This window comes from Rutilus rutilus (assembly GCF_951802725.1).
Source record: "Rutilus rutilus genome assembly, chromosome: 25".
Taxonomy (NCBI): domain Eukaryota; kingdom Metazoa; phylum Chordata; class Actinopteri; order Cypriniformes; family Leuciscidae; genus Rutilus; species Rutilus rutilus.
In genome coordinates, this window is record NC_140229.1 from 16304385 (window position 1) to 16327486 (window position 23102).

Genomic DNA, 23102 nt, shown 5'->3' on the forward strand with positions numbered 1-23102 from the left:
CATTAAGGGATCAGTGATGTTTCAGATGAGAACGGCGGAAACGTAAGCTGCTTTTGTTTGAGATTCCTTTAAGAAACTGATACCTGATCTCCTTACGCGTGACTCAGGCTCGCTGTAGTCCCAGATTAATGATACAATCTTCGTATTCATTAACAATCATGGTGTTTAGGCTAGGTTGGATGTATTCTTTAATTAACAGTGATTATTTAAAGCATCAAAACAACAGATTTATGTAAAAGAAGAGATGCATTTAACCTTGATAGATGTGGAAATCTTTAATGTTTTGCTGCGTTGGAGTTCATTTCTTCACATTACGTCAAAACTCTGTTGTTTTCTTTTAATTAACTGTGAAGGTATTTGATTAATTTAGCTACATTTTTCTCCAGCCGTGAGGTCAGAGATTAATATGACCATTAACACTGAAATTTTCGCTCCCTCTCCGACTCTGAGACCCCTGGTTCATTTTGTAATGCAGGTGCAAATTATCATATGCGAGTGTGTGAAAAAGACATTTCATCCATCAAAAATGCAAGAATAGCATTACCTAACACAAATTTGCGAGCAGGTGGTTTGAACGAGAAAGCATATGGTAAATATATTTAGCTAATGCAGCATGTAGCCTGTACGGGCGAACTCAGGAAGGGTGAACTAAGGTGTCTCTGAGTCTCGTCAGTCCACAGTCTCATATAAAGCGTGAAGATTATAGGCTCTCTGTTGATTGCAAAGTGTCAGTCTTAGATATTTTCATCATGAATGTGTATTGTGATGGATGGATCCAATAAGACAAGAACACATTTCAAGGATGCAAGAAAAAGAGTGGACCCCAGAGAGACGAAAATATATCAAATCACAAGATGTTTGACTTATAATTAAGACTTCACTTCAGTTATATATATTTATACATATTCAATTATACACATTGAAGCCCTACATATAATAAAATACTGAGCACAAAGGAAAAAACAGGGAACGGTTCTGTAATGTGAGTGACTCGCTCAGTTTTTTTAGTCTGGTTGTCTTGGTTTCATGGTAGAGAGGTGTACGTAAACGAAAGGATATTGCTTTTTTGGCTCTGCTCACTCCAGTTAGTCAGCCTGTTGTTTCCCTGTTGTGCTTCTTTCTGTCTGCCTTTGTGTTTGCGGCCTTCCTGTCGCTGTGTTTGTGAGCCGTGGCAGCTGTTGTCATCGCTGTTTTCCGCACTTCTCCACCGCCGTGTGAGGCTGAACTGTGATAAACGCATTTATTTTGGAACCATGGACTGGGAATAGCAGTTGCATTATTGTGGGATCTCTGGGACTGTAGCAACGCTCAGCCCGGTATTAAATTTGTGCTGGTCTCCAGGATGCAAGACATCTCACACTTTCTCCCCCCGAGTATGCAGAGCCCAAGATGCTCTGCGTTGTGTGTGTGAAATTGACAGCTGTAATGGAATCCAATATCACCACCTCTCACATTCTCTCATGCCCCTCTCTCTCTCTCTCTCTCTCTCTCTCTCTCTCTCTCTCACTCTCTCTCTCCCCCTCTTCCTCCCCCTCTCCCCCTCTCCCCCTCTCCGACTCCTTATTCTCATCATTTGAGTAAAATTGGGCATCTGTTTATTGCATGTTAAACTAACCTGCAAATATTACATAGACCTCATCTTAGCAGCCACCTTCTCTGCAGTCCATGCATCATTTGCACATACAGTGGGTCCAAAAGTCTGATACCACTGTATTTTTATTTAGCATTTTTCTAATCAAAATATTTAATTGCAAATTATATTATCAGCATAACAATATGACGGAAAAAAGGTGAACTGAAAAACTTAGAATGTCTTATGCTGGTTCAGACTACACAATATTTTTGTCTGTTAAGTGTTATTTTGTCACTTATGGCCCTGTTTACACCTGGTATTAAGATGCATTTTGTTAATTCGGATCACAAGTGGATGACGCTAAATACAGGTGTAAATGGGGTCTAAAACCTTTTGAGCTTGTCCACTTTATACCACTTCCAGAGGTTGTCGAAAACTAATTCGACCGGATTGCTTTCGTAGTGTAAACGCTCCTGTGTTCGAGCAGCCACAAAAGATCGCCTACTGACCTACACTGTAAAAAAAAAACCCGTAAAAAAACGGTAATTTTCTGGCAGCTGGGGCGCCAGAAAATTCCTGTTAAAAAACGGAAAAATACTGTAAAAAAATGGTCTTTCTTCCCGTTATTTTTATGGAAAAAAACTGTATATTTAACATTGGATTTCGGAAATATGATATAATGTTAATTTACCGTCCTATTGAAGTATTAATATCTGGTTTTTACACTGATAACCACCAATCACAGCAGTGATGAGAGTCACATGATCAATCAAAGCTCAACATAAGCAGTTCTTCCACAAGAGAGTTAATACTAATATATATAGAAGCTGCACAGTGTCATTCACACAAACATTAAACACCATCATGGTAACACATGAAATTTTAAAAATGCAATAAACATTAATTTAACAACATTAAATGTAACATAAACCCCTAATGTACATAACTGATTAGAAAAAACGAAGAAAACTATGAAGAAACAAACATAGTTATTTCAACAAAAATACATCAAATGTGAAGTGTCACAGGGAATTGTGGGAATGTCAATTTACGGTTTTTCACTGTAAATGATACAATGACTTGTTTTTTCACTTTCAAAAACTGTAAATTTAACGGTATGTTACAGTAAAATTACATTAAATGTACCGTTAGATCTATCACAGTTATTTACCGTATATAGTACGGAAACTTTCTGTTAACCAATTAACAGGTTTTCACTGTAGCATTTTTACAGTCTTTTACCGTTAAAATTACGATAATTTTTTACAGTGTAATGCGTAAACATTATGAAAAGTGCGCTAGCCAGACGGGATTTAATCTTTGTCGACTGAAGACCCGAGTTTGATTTGAAGACAAAAAACGTACTAAGCAAAGTGTTCTCTCACCACGGGCACGTTGATATGTAAATTTTGCAAGCTTATTTTGTCAAAAGATCAAAAAAAAAAAAAAAAACATACATTTACCCACCCATAAACCCTCCCCTCGAAGAAATCAGGACAGAAGTGGTTGAAAGTGGACAAAAGAGACGGATTAAAATACCAGGTGTAAACGGGTATGTGTCTCCCTCGTCTACTTGTGATCCGATCGACCAAAACGCATCTTAATACCAGGTGTAAACAGGGCCACTATCAGATTATGCGATTTTGACTCCTAAATTCTTGTCTTGGACAAGAAACATGTCAGACTACTCGTCGCTTCCCAACCAATCATTGCTTACCATCTTTAATGACGTGTGTGATGTCATCAAGAAGGCGGAACTAGCAACTGACTTCTAGAAACAAGAGCGTAAATAAACAATGGGTACCGAAGCTGCGTTTCACCGTGTTGCTATATATATATATATACTATATAAAACAATCGATTCTTGCATCCTGACGCCCATTGTAATTTACAAATCACCATAACACCCTACGTCAAATGGATCATGGATCATTTGGGGTCAGTAGATTATTTTTTTTAAGAAATTAAAACTTTTATTCAGCAAACATGCATTAAATAGGGTATATGTCGAACGCCGCATTACGAAACCGGAAAACAGAACGCATCGCTTCCGGTTCAGGTCTTTTGTATGTGCTTCATGCATTTTTTTACTGTTTTACTCAAGATAACTTAAAAGGAGCGAGCAAAGATGATCATAACCAATGTCCCTCGCATGTGAAGATCGATATTTAAAAGTAAAAAAAAAAAAAATCTTCACACTAACGTTTAGATATTTAAATAGAATAAAAAGCCAATAACAAAGTGAGATAGGTAGGTTAGCTGATTACCTTAAAATTCCATAGATATCGGCATCAGTTCATACGGCTGTTAACACTTTCTATGACAAGCGGATGCGATGAGACCAGGTTTCCGGTTTCGTCATGCGACGTTCGACATATACCCTATTGACATTAAAGACTGTGACATTAAGATTTTAAATAAATGCTGTTATTTTGAACTTTCAAAGAATCCTGAAAAAAGAATGCATCACGCTCACAGCAGCAACAAATGTTTTCAACATTGATAATAACAAGAAATGTTTTTTTGAGCACCCGATCAGCATATTAGAATGATTTCTGAAGGATCATGTGACAAAAAATTGCATCTTAAAATGCATTAAAATAGAAAACCATTTTAAATTGCTATATTTCACAGTATTTCAGTTTTTACTGTATTTTTGATCAAATAAATCTAATTATGTATATAATGTGAATGTGTGCAGGTATTTGCATGTAGCGTGTGCACTGCTTTCTTTCCCCCACAGCTTTCTCTTACATCATGTTGAGTGCAATCAATCAATAGTCATTAAAAATGGAATTCTAAAATGCCTCCTGTGTCTTGGCAGAAACATGAATAAAACATGTTCTCTAACGACATTTTCCATCAGCCCCCATCAGCCCTCATCCCAAACCTCTGACAGCACCCTGTTCCCAAAGTCTCACAGTGTACTTTGTGTTTACAAAGAAACTGCAAAGAATCTTTTTCTTAGGCGAAATGATTCTCTTATTTTCCAGTAAAATATCAAATGTTATTAAAACAAGATAAATTTACTTGAAAAGCAAAGTTGCTTAGCCTTAGTTTTCTTTCCCTTCGGGAAAATTGTTCGTTCTTGTTTTAAACATAAATCTAAGATAGTTAGATGAGGCTTTAGTGAGTTTTATACTTAAAACAAGAAGAAGAAAATGCCCATGGGGTAAGAAAAATTAACTCAAGATAAAAGTCTTATCTAATGCAGTTTATCTTCTAAAGTAATCTTGTTTTAAGGATTTTTAGATTTTGTTACTGTAAAAAAATTTGATTAAATAGAGTAGGCTACAAACACTATGCTGATATCAATAAGCTCCTATAGAACTGTGGGAATGTTTCTTTTTTCCTCCTCCGGGATGATAAGGGTGCATGTCCATCCCCAGACCTCCTTCAGGGAGGATAACTCCCCCGAGGAGAACTATGAGAACATGTAACAGATTAGCCGACAGGAAAAACTCCAGAGCAGATGAAAGAGAGAGTCGTCCTCTTTTTTTTCCCTCCGGGGATTCGGCTAGAAACTCTCTCTTTCATACCATCTCACTGTTCGACTACAAATGTATTATTATCTTATGATTTTATTGTATGTACACTCAATAAAGCACACAAGTAGCTGCATAACAATGCACTAACATCCCTTAAGGCAAGACAGTACAGGTCAAACATTGTTTTTTTTTCTCGTGCACTGAGTCAGAGATATTTACTTCTTACACACACCAGACTTTTCCATTTTATGGAAACCTTTGTAAAAACCTTTGACTCTAATATGTCAACACACTAAAACAAGTTTTGAACCTGGCTTTATACAATGTTCAGATTTCTATTCTGGGAATGTATGCAAATTTGTGCATATTTAATTATAAAAACTATAATTGGCATATTTAAACATAACATTTTAGAAAACTTGTAATGCAAAGAATTCTTAATGTAATCAATCAACTGGGAAAGTATGGAGATTCGTAAAAATAAATTTACCCTATTCACCTGTGGTGTCTTGCCTTGAAGTGGTCATTAAACTGTAGTTGCAATTGACTTTTCTTCCTGATTGTGACGTATTTACAACTGAAAAGGCTTCTTAAACGAAAAAACTGTAAGGCGGAACTTGATTTTGTCCCCTAGGAATTGATTGGATGGTTGTGATTTGCTATTGCTTTGATGTCGTGTGAGTGACAGGTTGCCCCGCCCTCGCACCAGTAAACATGTCATCAGAGAAGATCATTTTTTAATTAAAGATTATGAGGGCACATGTTTTTCTTTTGTTTTTTCTTTTTTCTTTTTTTATAATGATGTGCATGGATCATTCATATAATAAATACTGCAATATAAAAAAATAAGAATTTTGATTTCACGGTGACTTGAAACCAGCAGAACGCCCTAGCAAATGCAAGCTAACAACAATTTAGATGACCTTTGGAAAAAGTAAAAATCTAGCTGAAACTACATTGCATAGTGTGCGTGTGCGTGTGTGTGAATAAAATAGCTGCTTTCTTTGCCTGTTTCACAGTGGTCACTGTCTTTAGAACCAAGTTGCACACAAAACATCTGCTCAGTCCTGGCTGGTGAAAACAAACGCCCAGGTGCCTAGATAAAAGCTCACAGCTGAACAAGAGAGAGAGAAGTTCTTAGCGCTGCTTATGATAGGCAGGGAGACCGACGGTAGTCGCTGAGTCTGAACACACAGCGCTCCTCGCTGTTTAAGCTCCCTCTTTCATCCTGGCTGCGGGGGCCGGGAATCAGAGTCCAACTTCACAGTGGCGCACGAGCTGTATAATCTCTAACGTGTGAAGAAAGAGAGGTCATTCAGACGGTGAAGTCTGCCTTGTTATGTGTATTTGATCAACACGGCCTACATCAGACACTTCAAGATAAGATGCAGCGTGTCTGTGAAATGATTATAAACATGTACCAGACTGGAACATTTTTGAAATATAGCAGTTAGTCAGTTTTTCTAAGGAGATTAGGACTGGGCTCATGACAGGCAAGGGATGGCCATTATCTCCACCCTAAAAATAGTAGATTACTATGGGTGGGGCTTTTGTTTGATTACTGGTCAGGGGTGCGTTTCTTGTACAATGGCATACTGTAACTCGCTATTTAACCACTAGTATGATGCATCATTGAAGTAATTAACTAGCTAGTCAGTACTGTTTCCTGAAACCGGAGTAACATGGTACACCTTCGTCCTTTGATTCACATTGGTTAAAAAATATAGGACTGTCATTAATGATGTCACGTAATTACGAATCAATTCGAGATTGCAGTTAATATCGGTTGGTGATGATATGGTGATATTGAAGGAACAATGGTACTTGGCTATGATACTTTTGAGAAATACACCCCAAGGCTAATACCTACTCAAGAGCGTATGCGATTTCGGACGCAGCTCAAGTCTGTTAACAGATTTCTGTTGGTGGGACAATTGACAGACAACTGAAAAGGGCTTCACACAGATTACAGCAGGGGTGGGCAACTTCGGTCCTGGAGGGCCACTGTCCTACAGAGTTTAGCTTCAACCCTAATCAAACACACCTGAACAAGCTAATCAAGGTCCTCAGGATTACTAGAAAATTACAGGCAGGTGTAGGACAGTGGCCCTCCAGGACCGAAGTTGCCCACCCCTGGATTACAGGGTGTGGCTTTGAACAAATTGGGGGCGGGGCTTGCAACTGCAAGGTGAGTTCTGTCTCCTGTGGTGAGTCCAAAGCAATGACACTGATAAAACAGCTTATCATGTGAATGTGCAGTTGCGTCCTAGTGGAGGTGATATCATCACACTGTTAGCAGTCAGACAGCGTGTATGTGTGTGTCAGAACAGGAGTATTAATTCCAACCAGGCTTAGACAATCACATCAACAAATCCCATCTCAGTCTAGCATATTTGACCCGAGTGAAAGAACTGCCAGCAGGGAGACTGTTTGCGTGGATTAGAGAGATAAAATTGCACGGCACCAGAAGGAGCTTTTACATTGACACCCACACTGACCATTTATGAAGGATATTTAAACAGTGAGCCATGGCGGAGAGCCGTGCAGAATGAGTAACTGATATTTATAGTGATCCTGGTTGGGGATTGGGGGGCGTTTGTTGAAATAATGTTGTCGTTATCGGTTCTCATGTCTCTGGGACATTTAGGATTAGCGGTAGATAGATGAGATAGGCGTTCAGTTGCTCACTGCAGAGCTCCACTCACTTGTGGAGAAACTCCAGAGTCTCTCACCACAGGCAGAAAGATTATGCCGCATAAATAAACACAAACTGACAATTTTTGTGAGGAAATTCAAAACCGCTACCTCGAATTTAAGCTCTCGCCATGCAAACGCACAGCTGACAGCTAACTTCAGTCAAATACACACATAAATATCCCTCCATCCACTAGGAATGACCACTGTGTTTAGCCTGAGAGCAGTTCGCGGTGATCGGATAAAGAACGCTTTTGCTCTCTCCCCCTCTCTCTATCTTTTTCATTCTCTCTTTTTATATCCCTCTTGCGCGTTCGCTAATGGGCTTGCAGAATGGGGTAGAGGCGGCGGAGATGAGCTGCACACCTTTGTGCCTCCTGTTGTTCTAAATACCTCCCTTTTAGGTGGAAAACAGCATTTGAATTCAGAACTGCTCACAGCTGAAATGAAATGCTAATCTCACCCCACGTTTTATTCTTTCCTGTTCTCGTTGCTCTCTGGGTTCACCATATGCCGTAGCTATCGCAGAGTTCCAGGAAAGCATTCCGGTTCCAGAAGGAGCAAAGTGCTCAGCCTTAAAACCAAAAATTAGAGATAATTCACATTAAATTGCGTCACGTCGAATTGCTTCCAACTATGTACGTAATTACACATGCTGATGTGTGTGTAATAAAGATTAGATACAGTTTTAATGCTGTTGTGTGCATTAAATCAGAGATTGTGTGTGTGCTCTGGTGAGTGTGCATCTGTGATAATGTTTCTATTACTGGTTTGCCTTCATAAATATTCATGTGAAACATGCTGACCTTAATTTCAATTCTGTCTGCTGGAAAATCTCTCCCCTCTCACCCACTCACTAACTTACTGAGAGGGACAATAGAAGTAGACAGTGCCAACAAACCCTCATTATGCTGTTTTTTTTCTCCAGGATGGAAAGATAGTTGAATGAATGGATGAGTAGATGAATAAATAGATGATGTAGGTGAATGGGCATAATATATTTAGGCAATCAGATCAGTTGAAAGCAGATGATGTTCTCATTTCGTTGAGATCCTAAAGTGTGGCGTGGGCACCAAAATTCAGTTTAACGTCCCATGAGAGAAGGCGTGTGATTGGCTGATTACCGTCAGTGCAGTAATAGCTGCCTATAATTTTCACAACAGAAATTGGTCTGAATAGGTCAAACTGGTAGAAATGGACAAAATAAAAACTAAACAACTAAACTAAACCACCTGGGAATCAGAATCTGACAGTGAAAAATGTTTAAGCAAACAAATGTTAAGTGAAAGATTTACCTCCATGTTATTATGCAAAAGAAAGAAAGAGAGAGAAAAAAAACACGATCAGGAGTGTCAACAACATACTTTGATGTAGGTTGGTTAATAAATAGTATAATATATACAGGTGTAATTATACCAAATTATTCAACCCCCATTGCAAATCAGGTGTATTGTCAAAATTTGCAATGAACAAATCAAACAAAAGTAGTGGAAAAAGCTCAACACAACAAATGTTTTAAGTGGTTTCCCCAAATTCAACTGAAAATGCAACTTTTAATGACTTCTACAGTCTCAGAATTATTCAACCCCCTGAATAGAATCCCTCACAACAGTACAAATTTGCAATAAAAGATGTTGTCTCAAGCATGCCTGATGCAACTAATCAAGGGCTTCATTAGTTGCACCAGGTGTGCTTGAGCTAGAACACATGAAATATCTGAACTGGCTAGGCTTGTTGAGTGTCACGTTTGACTGGATGTTAGAAAAATGATCTAAAAAGTTAAGAGAAGATATAATCGCCCTTCACAAACAAGAAACAGGATACAAAATATAGCGAAGTCACTTAATGTTCCTAGAGACACAGTTGAAAGCATAGTTTGCATGTTCAAAGTTAAAGGAACAGTGGTTACACTGCCTGGATGGAGCAGAAAAAGGAATATATCAACCGCTGCAACCAGATTTCTGAGAAGACAGCAAGACAGCAAGCAAGACTTGGTGGCAACAGGCACCGAGGTTTCAGCTTGCACAGTAAGCCAGGTTCTATAACTCATGCGGTTTCCTGGCCAGAACTCCAAGACGTACACCACTACTGACCCAAAAGCACAAGAAAAGTGCTCAAAATCATATAAATAAGCCACAGAAGTTTTAGGATTCTGTTCTGTGGAGCTATGAAACAAAACTGGAACTTTTCAGCCCTATGGATCAGCAGTATGTCTGGAGAAAGAAGAATGAAACAACAACAAAAAAGAACACTATGCTGAAAAGAACACTCTGTCTACAGTTAAGCATGGCGGTGGCTCAGTGAAGCTCTGGGTGTGCTTTGCGGCCGCTTTGCAACCTGGAACTGGAAACCAGGAGTTGAATAATTTTGAGACTGTAGAAGTCATTCAAAAGTTGCATTTTCAGTTGAATTGTTTGATTTGTTCATTGCAAACAGCTGAAAGTCTGTAAACTTTGCCGATAAACCTGATTTGCAATGGGGGTTGAATAATTTTGATTACAACTGTACATCAAAATAGCCTATTATAAAATTGTTTGCTTGATGACAGTGTGAAGTAAATATTGTTCTGTAAGCCTTTAACCAGAAAGCTGCATAATCATTACAACAGGGAATGTTTTTCGTTGTACTAAAATTCTCAACCGCAGCAAGGGGACTTTGCTTCCACCACCACTTGCCACTGAGTTGTTCCAACTGTAAAATGCACTTAAGTTGATCTAAAGAAACTTCTAAAGCATGCTGGGAATCTTCACTGGCTCTAACCATGGGGCGGAACAAACTATCCACATCTAATTGCTGAGAGTGTTTGTCAACTCTCAAATGAAAGTTGTCTTGCTCCGTTCACAGCCATACAGAGTGTTATTCATCTGAATGCTCGTATGAACAGACTAACAATCTGTCTGTTTGTTAGTTGTATATCTGGAATAAACATTTACCCCCAACCTCTTGACTGCATCCCATAAGCATCCCAAAAAGAAAGAATACCCATAGAACTGTACCTTCCTCTCTGTGTGTATGTGTGTGTGTGTGTGTGTTCAGGTTTCTAAATGATATCTTCTGCATGCTCAAATGCTCCTGAGCGGGTGGCGACACCCCCAGAGGAAGCTGATTGACAGCTTGGCAGTGATAGCAGGAGTGATGCTGGGAGTAGAGAAAGTGAGGGGGAGCAAATGGAAAGAGAGAAAGAATAAGATGATTCATATAGACAAGAATTGTGTGGATTTGTACTTACGGTTGGACCTAAATCTGAAGGTTTTGGAAGGAGTGAAGTCTTTTGTGATTTTGTCTTTAAATCCACAAACACAACTCAACAAAACATGATTTTCATGATGCACTAATCTTTTTTCCCTGTTTTGTGAACCACACTGTTAAAATTATATTTTAAAGAAAAGAAAATAAGGTAGATCATGCATCCTGTGGTGTTTTGATCCTATGTTTTGAAATCTTTCAAATGTTCTATATAGATTTTGATTCCAAATATGATGCGAGTTATAGATCCCTTTAAAGTTCGGTAGAACCAAGTTTTTCTGTTAAATACATGACACATGTGGCAGTGGAACAGAAAAAAACCACAAGGTCTATATACATACATTTTTTAAAAGTTGAACTACTTCTAACTTGAGCGGCACGTTTTCTATAGAACGACCATTGACACAATGGTCAAACACATCCGTCTAGTGCATGTTTACACAGAAAAACAGTGGAAAAATAGCGCAGTGGAATGCAAAAATGTGTTCTTTGTGAACATCCCCTATAGTGTTGAAATTACAGCATCGTTGTAAAATCTTGTGATTCAATGAGCAAGATCTGATTTTAGATTCTCTTTGGTTTTGCATAAAATGATTATGTTCTGTGGTCCTTACATTTATTTGAACAACTATTTGACAATAGTGAATTTACAATATGTAATTTACATTCTTAAAGATGTAATAATATCCTTTTGATGAGAAATTTGGAGTATTTGTTAAGCTCATTGAGATGCAGTGGATTAATTGCCCTGGATTTGTATTGTCAGTGCTACTACACAGCGACTTATGCAGCATAAGCCTATAAACGCAGAAGTCATTATCACACTGAAGCAAACAAAACAAAACACAATCTGTTGTTCAACTAATGGAGTTTTCAGGAGAAAATAAGGGGAGCTGTTTTGCTCTGATAAATGTCTTGTGTGCAACACTATACATCAGCACTACTTCTATAGAAGAAAATGTAGGCTAATTTAATTAACGTTCATTGAGGATTTACTTTTTTAAACCGATGAAATAAACCTGTCACAATTGCAAAAGAAATCCTGCTTGATTTGCCATGAGAGTTCAGCTCAGTCAAATGCAGAAAAACAAGAATTGGATCAATATTTTCAACTTTGACAGAGTCAGATAAGAGTTAAAGTTTTACTTCCACCAGTTTTATCCAGTTTTGGATGTGAGAAAAGATAGAGGCAGGATTCAAGAGCATTCCAAACACAGTGATGTGCGTCAGTGGGTGGAAATAATGAATGCAACTCAACTCTGTCTTCACAAAACTGAAGTTTTCTATTGAAACGTAAAGTCTTAAAAAAAGAGTGGTGCATCTTTCTGAACCCCTGTGTTCCACAGTACTTCAAGTTCTCACTGTAACTCTGACTGTAATGTATGTGAAGCTCTAAAACACGTTTCATCTTTGTTATGCTGTTCATATCCACTTCTCTCAGGTGCCAAAGAGGTGAATGCCAGTGGCAAGACATTCACAGTGAAGAGTTCCCTGCGGCTCCAGGTGGACCGGCAGGATGACGGTGTGGCCTACACTTGTAGAGTGGACCATGTGGCCCTGACTGCCACCCACGAAGACACTACGCAGGTCTTGGAGGTCCACTGTGAGTATGGCTGGGTCCCAACTCAAGCCAGCGTCCCATGATGCTCACATCCATATTCCTTACTATAAAACATAAACCTTCAAGGGTTAGTTCACCAAGAAATGAAAATTCTGTAATCATTTACTCACCTTCATGTCGTTTCAAACCTGTAAGACTTTCGTTCATCTTTGGAACACAAATGAAGATTAATTAAATCTGAGAGATTTCTGTCCCTCCATTTACAGTCTATGCAACTACCACTTTGATGCTTCAAAAAGTTAATAAAGAGATAATCCAAATGAATCGAGCAGTTTAGTCCAAATAGTCGCTTTATTTGACTAACAAATTTAATTTAGGCTTTTATTCACATGTAAACATTGATCAGCGAACATAAACAAAAGCTCAACCGTATTTGCTTGACGCGCGAAAACGAACCTCACTGGTTCTTGCGAAAGTTCAGACGTGCTGCGTACGACGAGAATGAACCTCATTGGTTCTCACACATCAAGCAAGCATGCTTGAGTTTCCGTTTACCTCAACTGATGTGTGAGTTGATGAATGTTTATATGTGACTAAAAGCCTAAATTAAACATGAGGGTGAGTAAATGATGACCCCATAAAAATGCTTAAAGGGATAGTTCACTTTGAAATTAATTTTTGATATGTTTTAGCTTACCTCAAGGGCATCCAAGATGTAGGTGTCTTTGTTTCCGCAGTAGTTTCAATTTTGATATTTTTAGGTCAAACCGTTCTTGTCTGTCAGTCATATAATGCAGGTCTGTGGTCACTGTCTCAAAACACAAGCACAGAGTCCAAATTAAAACAATTCCCCATCGTCCAAATGAAACAATTCCCCATCATAAGTACACATTGATGGCCTAAGACACGAAACGAGCGGTTTGTGTGAGAAAACGAACAGTATTTATATAGTTTTTAGCTCTTGAAAACAGCACACGTCCAAATGGTCTGACGGCGCGGGCGAGTATAGATGTACATAGATGTCGCCTTGGCTACGGTTTCGTTCCAATGAACTGCAGTAGCGAAGGCGACATCTAGTGTATACATCTATACCCGCATAGATATATACACTAGATGTCGCTTTGCTACGGTTTCGTTCCAATGAACTGCAGTAGCCAAGGCGACATCTATGTATACATCTATACTCGCCCGCGCCGTCAGACCATTTGGACGTGTGCTGTTTTCAAGAGCTAAAAACTATATAAATACTGTTCGTTTTCTCACACAAACCGCTCGTTTCGTGTCTTAGGCCATTAATGTGTACTTATGATGGGGAATTGTTTCATTTGGACGATGGGGAATTGTTTTAATTTGGACTCTGTGCTTGTGTTTTGAGACAGTGACCACAGACCTGCATTATATGACTGACAGACAAGAACGGTTTGACCTAAAAATATAAAAATTGAAACTACTGCGGAAACAAAGACACCTACATCTTGGATGCCCTTGAGGTAAGCTAAAACATATCAAAAATTAATTTCAAAGTGAACTATCCCTTTAATGAGTGCAATTTTCTGTCTTATGTTGACATTTCTATTGAAACAGGAAGTTTGGACATATTAAAGGTATAATTTAGAAAGACTTTAAAAATGTATTTGTTTATTTTTGTTGACTTTTAGGAGTAAAATTGTATCTCAGCTAAAAGACGTTCATTGGGTGTTAACTAATTCAAGTTGCAACTTTTAAAACTAGATATATGGTGGTAAAGCAAAAACTATGCACAGTGATTATAGAAAAATGTCATTTACCAGTTCGAGTTTCTCTTTGAAGCTTTGACATTTAATCAATCTAGTGAGACAGTGGAGCATTTGAGCCTGAGTAACGTCACATCGCTTACCTTTTGATCTCCATAGAGTGTCATTCCTCCTCTTAGATGCTGTCTGAAACAATATTTCTTTGTTCGTCTCTCTATCTCTGTTATAGATGCTCCCATTGTAAACATCATACACTCCGCAACCCTCCCACAGGAGGGGCAGTACCTGAAACTGGAATGTGTACCTCAAGGAAACCCCTCGTAAGCATCCACAATTTATCAGCATCTCGCTGAATTATAATGTTTGCAAAGAGCTTTGGGAAGATGCGTTGCATATCTACTGCACCAAGGAGAAATTGCCCTGTGGGCAGGCCTACAGCTAGCGGCTTATAACCACATGCTTGCATTAATGTGATGACTCATAAATTTGAACAGCTATGAATAAATAACCATAAATTCACATGGAAAACAACATTAAGAAGCTCTTATCTGTTGGTACAAGTGAAGCTAAAATAAGGCCAATACTTTATATATCTCCAAAAAAAAAAAAAAGGGTTGACAAATCTTTGATAAACTTTGATAATACAGATAGCTTAGAACTGTTCTATGTTTGAAACTGAAGTTGAAAACTTTAAAACTCTCTATTATTTGTGTATTCTCAAAGCTATTGCTGTAACTTTGTGGTGGTGTTTTCCATTGATTGTAGCATTAAAGGGGTCATATCATAAGGAATCCAATTTTCCTTGATCTTTTGAGATCAAGGAGAGGAGATATTTTGAGAAAAGTCTTCATTAAACTAGGTACTAACTTTCAGAACTCAAAAACTTTTCCACTTAACTTTTCCACCCAAAAATGAAAACTCTGTCATTATTTATTCACCTTCAAGTTGTTCCAAACCTGTATACATTTATTTGTTCTGTTGGACACAAAGGAAGATATTTTGAAGAATGTGGGAAACTGAACAGTTCTGGGGCTCCATTGACTTCCATAGTATATATTTATTTCATTCTATGGAAGTCAGTGCCTCAAAGCAGCCTGGTTACAAACTTTCTTCAAAATATCTTCCTTTGTGTTCAGCAGAACAAAGAAATGCATTCAGGGAACAACTTGAAGGTGAGTAAATGATGACAGAATATTCATTTTTGGGTGAACTATCTCTTTAAGCTGCAAAAAATGGCCTGTTCTGTATTTCCATATACTGTATTCCGATATCAGACAAATACATTTGAATGCATGCAAACACATGACCACTCATATTTACGTAAAGAACGCCTTTTTGGTGTTCAGATACTCAGTCACAGTGATGTAAGAATGATGTCTGCCAAACCTTGTGTTGTTTCTGGTTGTGTGTAGCATCTACAGCTCTGTAGATCCTAAAGTGCAAAATGTTGTTATCAAAGAAATGAATAATAAACTATAATAAATAATGCCTTTTATTAGAAGCTAAATGTCAGTGTTTCACCAGGCCAGACCCAGTACTCTGGACTAAAGACGGAGGAGAGCTGCCAGACCTGGACCATATGTTTGTCGAAGGAAGAGAACTCACCTTCACGTCACTGAACAAAACAGATAACGGCACCTACCGCTGTGAAGCCACCAATCACCTCGGCACCAGTCATGCTGAATATAAGCTGGTTATTTATGGTGAGTGACAGAGTAACATCTGAGAAACATGTAAAGCAAGCACAGCTCTTGCAGAAAGCATCTGCATCGCTAATCAAACCTACGTTTCTACCCTGCTAGTAACTGTCATTTTTATAGTGAAGCACTTGAAAGCTGCAATGCCTTGAAATGATCTAGCTTAAAGGGATTGTTCAGCCAAAAATGAAAATTCATAATTTACTCATTTACTCACCCCATATGACGTTTTATTGTGCAGAACACAAAAGGAGGTATTGTCAAGAATGTCAATTGTTTTTGTTCATATTATGGAAATCAATAGAACCCCAAACTTTTTGTCGCCGTATTTGATGTAGTCATTGTATAAGTTAGTTTTGATTTGATTTGAAAGTGAATTAAGACCTCAATTTCAATCCGTTCGTCATTCAGAATTATTGTATTGCTTCAGAAGACTTCATACAAGTCGTATGGATTCATTTCACATTACCTGTATGACGTTTATGGAACTTGAACTTTTTGGGTCTCATTGACTTTTATAGTATGGGCAAAAGCTAGTATTATTAACATGAGTAAATGATGATAAAATTTTCAATTTTGACTGAAATATTCCTTTAATTTAGTGATAATCTTTCAAAGACGTATGATCACCTCAGCATCATAAAAGAAGAAGCAGAAAAGAAGTGTACATATGCAGCAACCCACTTTTCACTTTTGTCGTTCTCTGACTTCACTTAAGAGAATGAGTTTCGCACACTTAGCATGACAGTAAAGCATGATGGGTCTCGATACAGCCTGAGGTTCAGAGGCTACACTGCGTCCACATCTGCCATCTCTTTCATCAGAGGCAGCTGTGCGGAAACGCTCACAGGCTAAGAACGGATATGACTGTGAGCATCAAGCGGAAGAGTCTCTCCTGCCTTCTTGACACTAAACCCCTCCAGTCCGGAAAATTCTTCCTCAGGCTCTCCATTTGAGAAGTTACTTTTCTCTCACTTTCTCCTTCTACCTCGGCTTTTGTATCCTCCCACGGGCCATCTTAAGAAGATTTAATTAGCCGTTATGGTGCAGTGTAGGGGTCCAGTCAGTGGCTCATTGAAATGTCAGGACACTATAACAACAAGGAGAACCAAAGCTTTTAATGATGTTGATACTATAAAACTGACACCTTCTCTGTAGGAATAAAAAGCTAATTGGGTGTCACAAATATAAAGCACCATGTCTGAATTCATTACTGTCTTTTTAAATGGCAAAACATGATGCCGTCCTTCCATCAGTGATTAGCACAGAACCCGGAGCAATATAATGGTCACTGTCCTTCATCAGATCACCTATCTTGTATTGTGCCAATTCCAAATGCAACATTACCTGTTCAATATGCAGCCGAATGCTTGATATTCCAGGCAGAGGGCTGCCATGTCAGTGGGGTACTTGAGAGGTAGGTATAGTCAATATTATTATTCAAATCTCACCCTTAATTAAAATTGGGCCATGACATTTAAATAAGATATTAGAGCAGGCCAATAGTATCTAGACTGTTTGAACAGGTTTGAACACTTTAATAATTTTCTATATCCCCTAACTAAAAAAGCCAAGAGCCAAAATCGCATGATTTGCTATTTCCATAAGCTGTACTTTTAAAATTAGTGCAATTTTTGTTATAAAGTTTAGTTTTTTTTAAGGTGAAATTCTGCAGTACTAGCTCATCAAACAGAAAATAATAATGAATGTTTTTAAAAGTTTCCCAAACACTTCCACTATCTATCATTGGTCATTTTTGGAGAAATCAGCCAATGAATGATTTACGTGTAGTCTCTGTTTTTTTAGCATCCAAAACATCACTCAAGCACTTCAACCATACAGAGAAATGCTTACAACCCTGCCATCTGTGAGCCGTTATTTTTCTAGTAATAGAATCTTGTGCCAAATGACTTGCTCTGGAGAAATTATCAGCTGCTGTGTGTATGTGTTAAAGCTGAACATGTACCTAGCAGATCATTTCACAAGAGCAAGTAATTTTGCACCGGATTTTATTATTAGAATGATAATAATATCTTAATATCTTTTCACATTTCTCTGTATTGTTGAAGAGTTTCTCCATATCACTGAGCAGGAATATACTGTTATGTGCTAATTAACTTTCAGAGGGAAAAATCTTTTGTTTGTTCATTATAAATAATGTTCTTTGGAAACAAAGACTGATCCTTTTCAAAAAACCAAGCCGAGCCAACAGTAGTGGTGTTTGATAAGGCAAAACTTTTACTATTGCTCTTACTTAGAGCTAAGCTTTTGTTGATATTCCTAACCTATACATATGAACAAACCCTTTTCAATACTGAAAGAATTCAAGTTTGATGTGTAAGTCTTCCTGCACCATTTATGCAACAAATGTAAATGATACCTGTGTGATTGGACAATAAACCAACCAATAAGCAATGACAATGCTCTAACACTCACCTTGGCAACAGCCTAGCAATGCCTTGAGTTTCACATGGCTCAACATCACTTACATTTTCCTCAAAAAATGCACAAGTCTAGCCATGAGCTGCTGTTAACTAATCTCTGCCCTGGAACCTGTGCACTGTCTAATTTATAGTTAGCCAGAGCTGGTGGCTGCTGTGCAATTTTGAGCTACTGTATCAGTTAGATTACTCTGCTTGTCTGCTTGAGTCCATTAGTATGAAGGCAGACTGGTGATTTAGCTTATCAACTTGAGGCCAAAACTCCTCTCCTGTCCTTATCGCTGCACTAAATATGCCTTATGCATGCATAACGGCTGCCGGCATTACACTGATTGTTGAACCTGTCGCATTCAAGAGGCTTAAATGATACCTGCTGTTTTAAAAGCATAAATCACTCAACTTCAACTGCACCTTGAAATTATATAAGATTATGAGTGAACTTTGCTTTTGCATTTTAGCCTGGCCCCCTTTACTTAGAATATATATATCTATATATGAAGAGTTCAGATGCAAAAGCCTCTAAGTGCCATCTGAAATTTTCTTCTAGAATGATCATTTTTATCAAGCTTGTATATTTAAATTCAGTCATTTCACTTAAATGGCAATGAAAATTACCTATTAATTGTCATAAGTGAAATTACTGAACTTATATATACAAGCTTGATAAAAATGATCATTCTATAAGAAGATTTCAGATGGCACTTAGAGGCTTTTGCATCTGAACTCTTCATATATAGATATATATATATACAGATACAGATAGTATACAGACAGATTTAGTGGCATATGCTTTTTTTTCCTTTTTTAAAGATGCTCTAATATTGAGCTCTAAGCTGCCTTGATATAAGGATATATTATTAAGAACAAAAGGCTTGTTACGGTGATTGTTCTTTACATTTTATCCATCATTTCAGCAGTGCAGACCGCATTTGATATCACATCAAATATTGATGCTTTTCTCTTTTCTATCATTTTTGTGAACAAAACTGTCATTTTGCTATCATCTAGAATGGCTTGACATATTATACACAAACCAAACCCATTATCCATAAACATCATAAAGAAAGACATACATTTCTGGAATGTTCTGTACATTTTTTCAATAGTTTATTCATGTGTGCATTGTTAAATTAAACCCATTCAGTTTTTATTTGCATTGTCAGCATACAACTATTGTTTCGTTTGTTCCATTGTTATGGTAATGTTTTCTTCCCCCTTGTCATTGTTGTTTTGTCTTTTGTCCGTCCCTTTCTGTTTACATGTTTGTTGTCATTGTTTTTTGTTGCGTATATGACAGATGCCCCCACCACACCGTCACCATCCACAACCTCCCCTGCACCCACCCTCCCAGACACTACAGGTCCCTTAGACTCCAAGAATCTCAATTCTGCTGTCACCGGTAACAGAGGTACTGTACAACCCCACTGCCCTTCCTCCTCATCCTCCTCACGCACTTCCACTCTCCATGCCTATATATCTCTTTCTTCTCCCCAAGCTGGTTTCCTCAGACTCGAGTCTGCAGCTCCAAGGACATCTGGAGAGAAGTGTTTTTGTACCCTGCAGTCTCTCTGCACCTTTGTGTGTCCTCGCTTAGTTCATATCTCTTCCATTCACCATTCACTTGTGTTCTAACTATGATTTCTAGCATCTCAACTGTGACAGTTTGAGCCTTTATGTGTCTTTATCTTTTTTCAACCCATCTTATTAAAGGTATGAATCAACAAAACAATACAAAATGTTTCATTGTTTATTCATGCTAGTGTCGTTTCAAACCTGTATGCTGTTTTTTTTTTTTTTTTTTTTTTACACAAAAGGAGAATTTAAGAATCTTTACAGAAATTGCCCTTTTCTGAAGCTCTTAAAAAAGTACATCTAAGCCTGGTTTCACCTTGGTAAAGCAAAATACCAATCAGGGCTTGATGCTTACTTTTTCCCCCAAGAAGCACATGTGAAAAGTTGAAACATTTAGGAGAGCAATTAAAACCTTTAGGGGTGCAGTAAATAATTATCAAATAGAATAACTGATATAAACAGATACTAGTACAATACTAGTAAAATCTATACAGTATATTGAATAATATGTTAAATAATGTTTTGCCGGCTGCTCAATCAAAAATATACAGCTGTCATACAGCCATCTACTAAGTAAACATTGTCGTAATTCATCAGCTGTAGATCTCAAGCAATCTATTGGCATAAACACATGGTATTAATTGCTTTTAACTGCTCTAAATTTTGATTTGAAACATACAGTGCTACTGCTCGCATTTATTTGATGAAATCATAGCCTTTTGAAGTTTAATCACATTAGGCCGTATCATGATTCACGTTTTTTTATTCCCAAATTTAAGCCCTCTTAAAATAATAATTCAGACTTTTGATATACCATTTAAGATATTTAAGACTTTTTTATGACCTGCGGGTTCTTTTGCACACATGCTCCTAAATACATTTTACAGTTTGCACACATCTATTTTTAGTCGCAAATGCGAGTTTTGAGCCTTGCCATTGGTTCTTACATGTCGTATACCACAATGTCAAACAGCATATGGGTTTGGGACAAGTTTTGGGTCACCTTAACTATCCTCTACCCTGGAGTTTGTGCATCTTTAGAGGATCTGGACAACGGTTCCCATCAGTTAAGTACCTATACAGCAAGCCTGGAGGCATATACCATGTGACATAAGTGTTCTTTAGATCCTAGCCGTGAATGTCCGGTCTCAGGGGTATCAGGGTCTGTTTTGTTTCTTGTTTATGAATGCTTCAGCTAAATATAGACAGTGTGATTTATAAGGCGAAAATAAAAAATTTCGCAATCCCCCTGGACTCTACAAAGGGTCGTTTGAATGTCTACCTATTTTTGTGCCACTTGTGAGGGGTACAGCCCTGTTGGTGCAACTTTGAGGGAAGTTTTTGCACAAAAACAAAATGGCTGTGTTTGTACTGTATCACGATAGCATCACCGTTCCATTCTTCAGAGAGGCTTACTTGGTTAAATTTGAGGATTATTTGAACTAAACATGTAGAAGATTAAAGTTTATCCTGCATCTGTATGTTATCAGCAGGCTGACTATTCCTAAGGATATCCAAGTTATATGCCAGGTTATGCTGGAATTATCCTTTAACTGCATTGTGTTTACAACCAGAATGGAATCAGCTATTTGTGAAAAAATACCACACATACGTATGCCTTCCGTCGAAGCGAATTTTTCTCTGAGCTTGTCTGCAGTGTTAACAGATCTTATTTCTCTAAATGCATTAGCAGCTCATTCTCCTATCTGCGATCAATGGGGGCGTACCAGCGGCGAATTTCTGGCCTCATCGTTCTGCCGGGCTTAATGGGAATAATAACTCTTCCTCAAAGAAACACAGGGCCCTGACGATGCCATCAGTGCGCCTCCCGTCCCTGTTAAATCTGCCAAATGCGTTTTTGTGGCTTGCAAATTAGCTCTGACCTTATGAAGCTGAAAGGTTGAATAAAGTACTGGGGATGCTGAGAATTTTAAAATATTTACAGCTCACTTTTCATAATCAGCATGAAAGCGCCCTGCCGTAGACCCCTGCGCTATTATTGTCCCACTGAGACACTTTTACAGGGATAATGATTGGTCATGCCTTTTGTCTTTGGACAGGGAGAGGAAAGTGCAGAAATTTATCTGTTTTAGGGAGGGTCTGGGTTTAGGTTCATTAGCCAAGGGAGGACAACAAAGCGCAGCAGTTTTGCAAAATTATTACAAAACTTTTTAAACTTGTCCAGCGTCTGCCAAGAATTATCCGGCTTAATTGGATTTAACTCCAGGACATAAACAGAGAAGGGTCTATCGTGGAAGTGCTGAAGTTTTTGAAGCTTTGAAATATGGTGGCTTGGAGAAAAAAAACAATTATTTCGAATTATGTCCTATTATTTCCGCTGTAGGTTACTGTGGATTCCTCCAAGACCCTTTGTCAAAGGAGACACGTTATACGACTAGCCTCCTGCAAGGAGTCTCTCAGTGTGGAGTGGAACATATGTTTCTTGAAGCGTTGACCAGAAGCCTAGCAATTACTCAACATGGCCACACCGCAGGAGCATAATGGGCCGACGTGGGCCTGTCAGTTGTGGCCTGGATACTGCCTCGTTCATGGGCTGTAGTCCCAGTAAGAAGCAAACAAATGAGCAATCCTCAGAGAATCATTTGCAAGTTCTAACACTTTGTTCCTGGTCTGCAAGCAATGCATGCCGCCTTGGAAAGCTTTGTTCATCCAATTAGTGCTTTATGAGAAGTCTAGAGCCGTGTTTTAGATGCTTGAGTTATTTCTTCAAGTCATGTGAACACTTGGAGCTACGAATGTGTGAATCGCAAGACGAGGGTTATCACGATTCAGCGCGATTAAAATTACCCTGATGATTTTCATGACTTTTTATGACTGTGCCAATGAAAAATGTTGCATGGCATACAACCTTAAACCTAATACAGTTTAAGAGAACTAGGGGGGAAAAAAACATAATTTTATATTGTTCCATAATGCGTTTGACATCCCATGTATACGAGATTGAAAGGATTGTGTTTTTGTTTGCTTAGCAAAAAGCAAAGAAAAGTGCACAAGCCTGTAATTTTGAGCTTGAAACAAAGTGATGGAGAGAAATTACAGTATATTGTAACTTTTTTTCCTAACAAAAAAAAATTGA

At 38.1% G+C, this 23102-nt stretch overlaps 1 protein-coding gene across 10 annotated transcripts in view; it reads left to right on the forward strand.

Moving 5' to 3' along the window:
* The window catches only part of cadm2a (cell adhesion molecule 2a), a 434133-nt gene that overhangs the window by 395249 nt on the left and 15782 nt on the right, over nucleotides 1–23102 (forward strand). For 7 of the 10 annotated variants that reach the window (XM_084400980.1, XM_084400982.1, XM_084400977.1 and 4 more), the window contains 4 exons: nucleotides 12443–12604; nucleotides 14525–14615; nucleotides 15820–15998; nucleotides 19731–19841. In XM_084400980.1, the coding sequence (XP_084257106.1) occupies nucleotides 12443–12604; nucleotides 14525–14615; nucleotides 15820–15998; nucleotides 19731–19841 (543 nt within the window). The remainder of the gene's footprint in view (nucleotides 1–12442; nucleotides 12605–14524; nucleotides 14616–15819; nucleotides 15999–19730; nucleotides 19842–23102) is intronic. The other 3 variants (XM_084400983.1, XM_084400975.1, XM_084400979.1) reach the window with 1 other exon arrangement.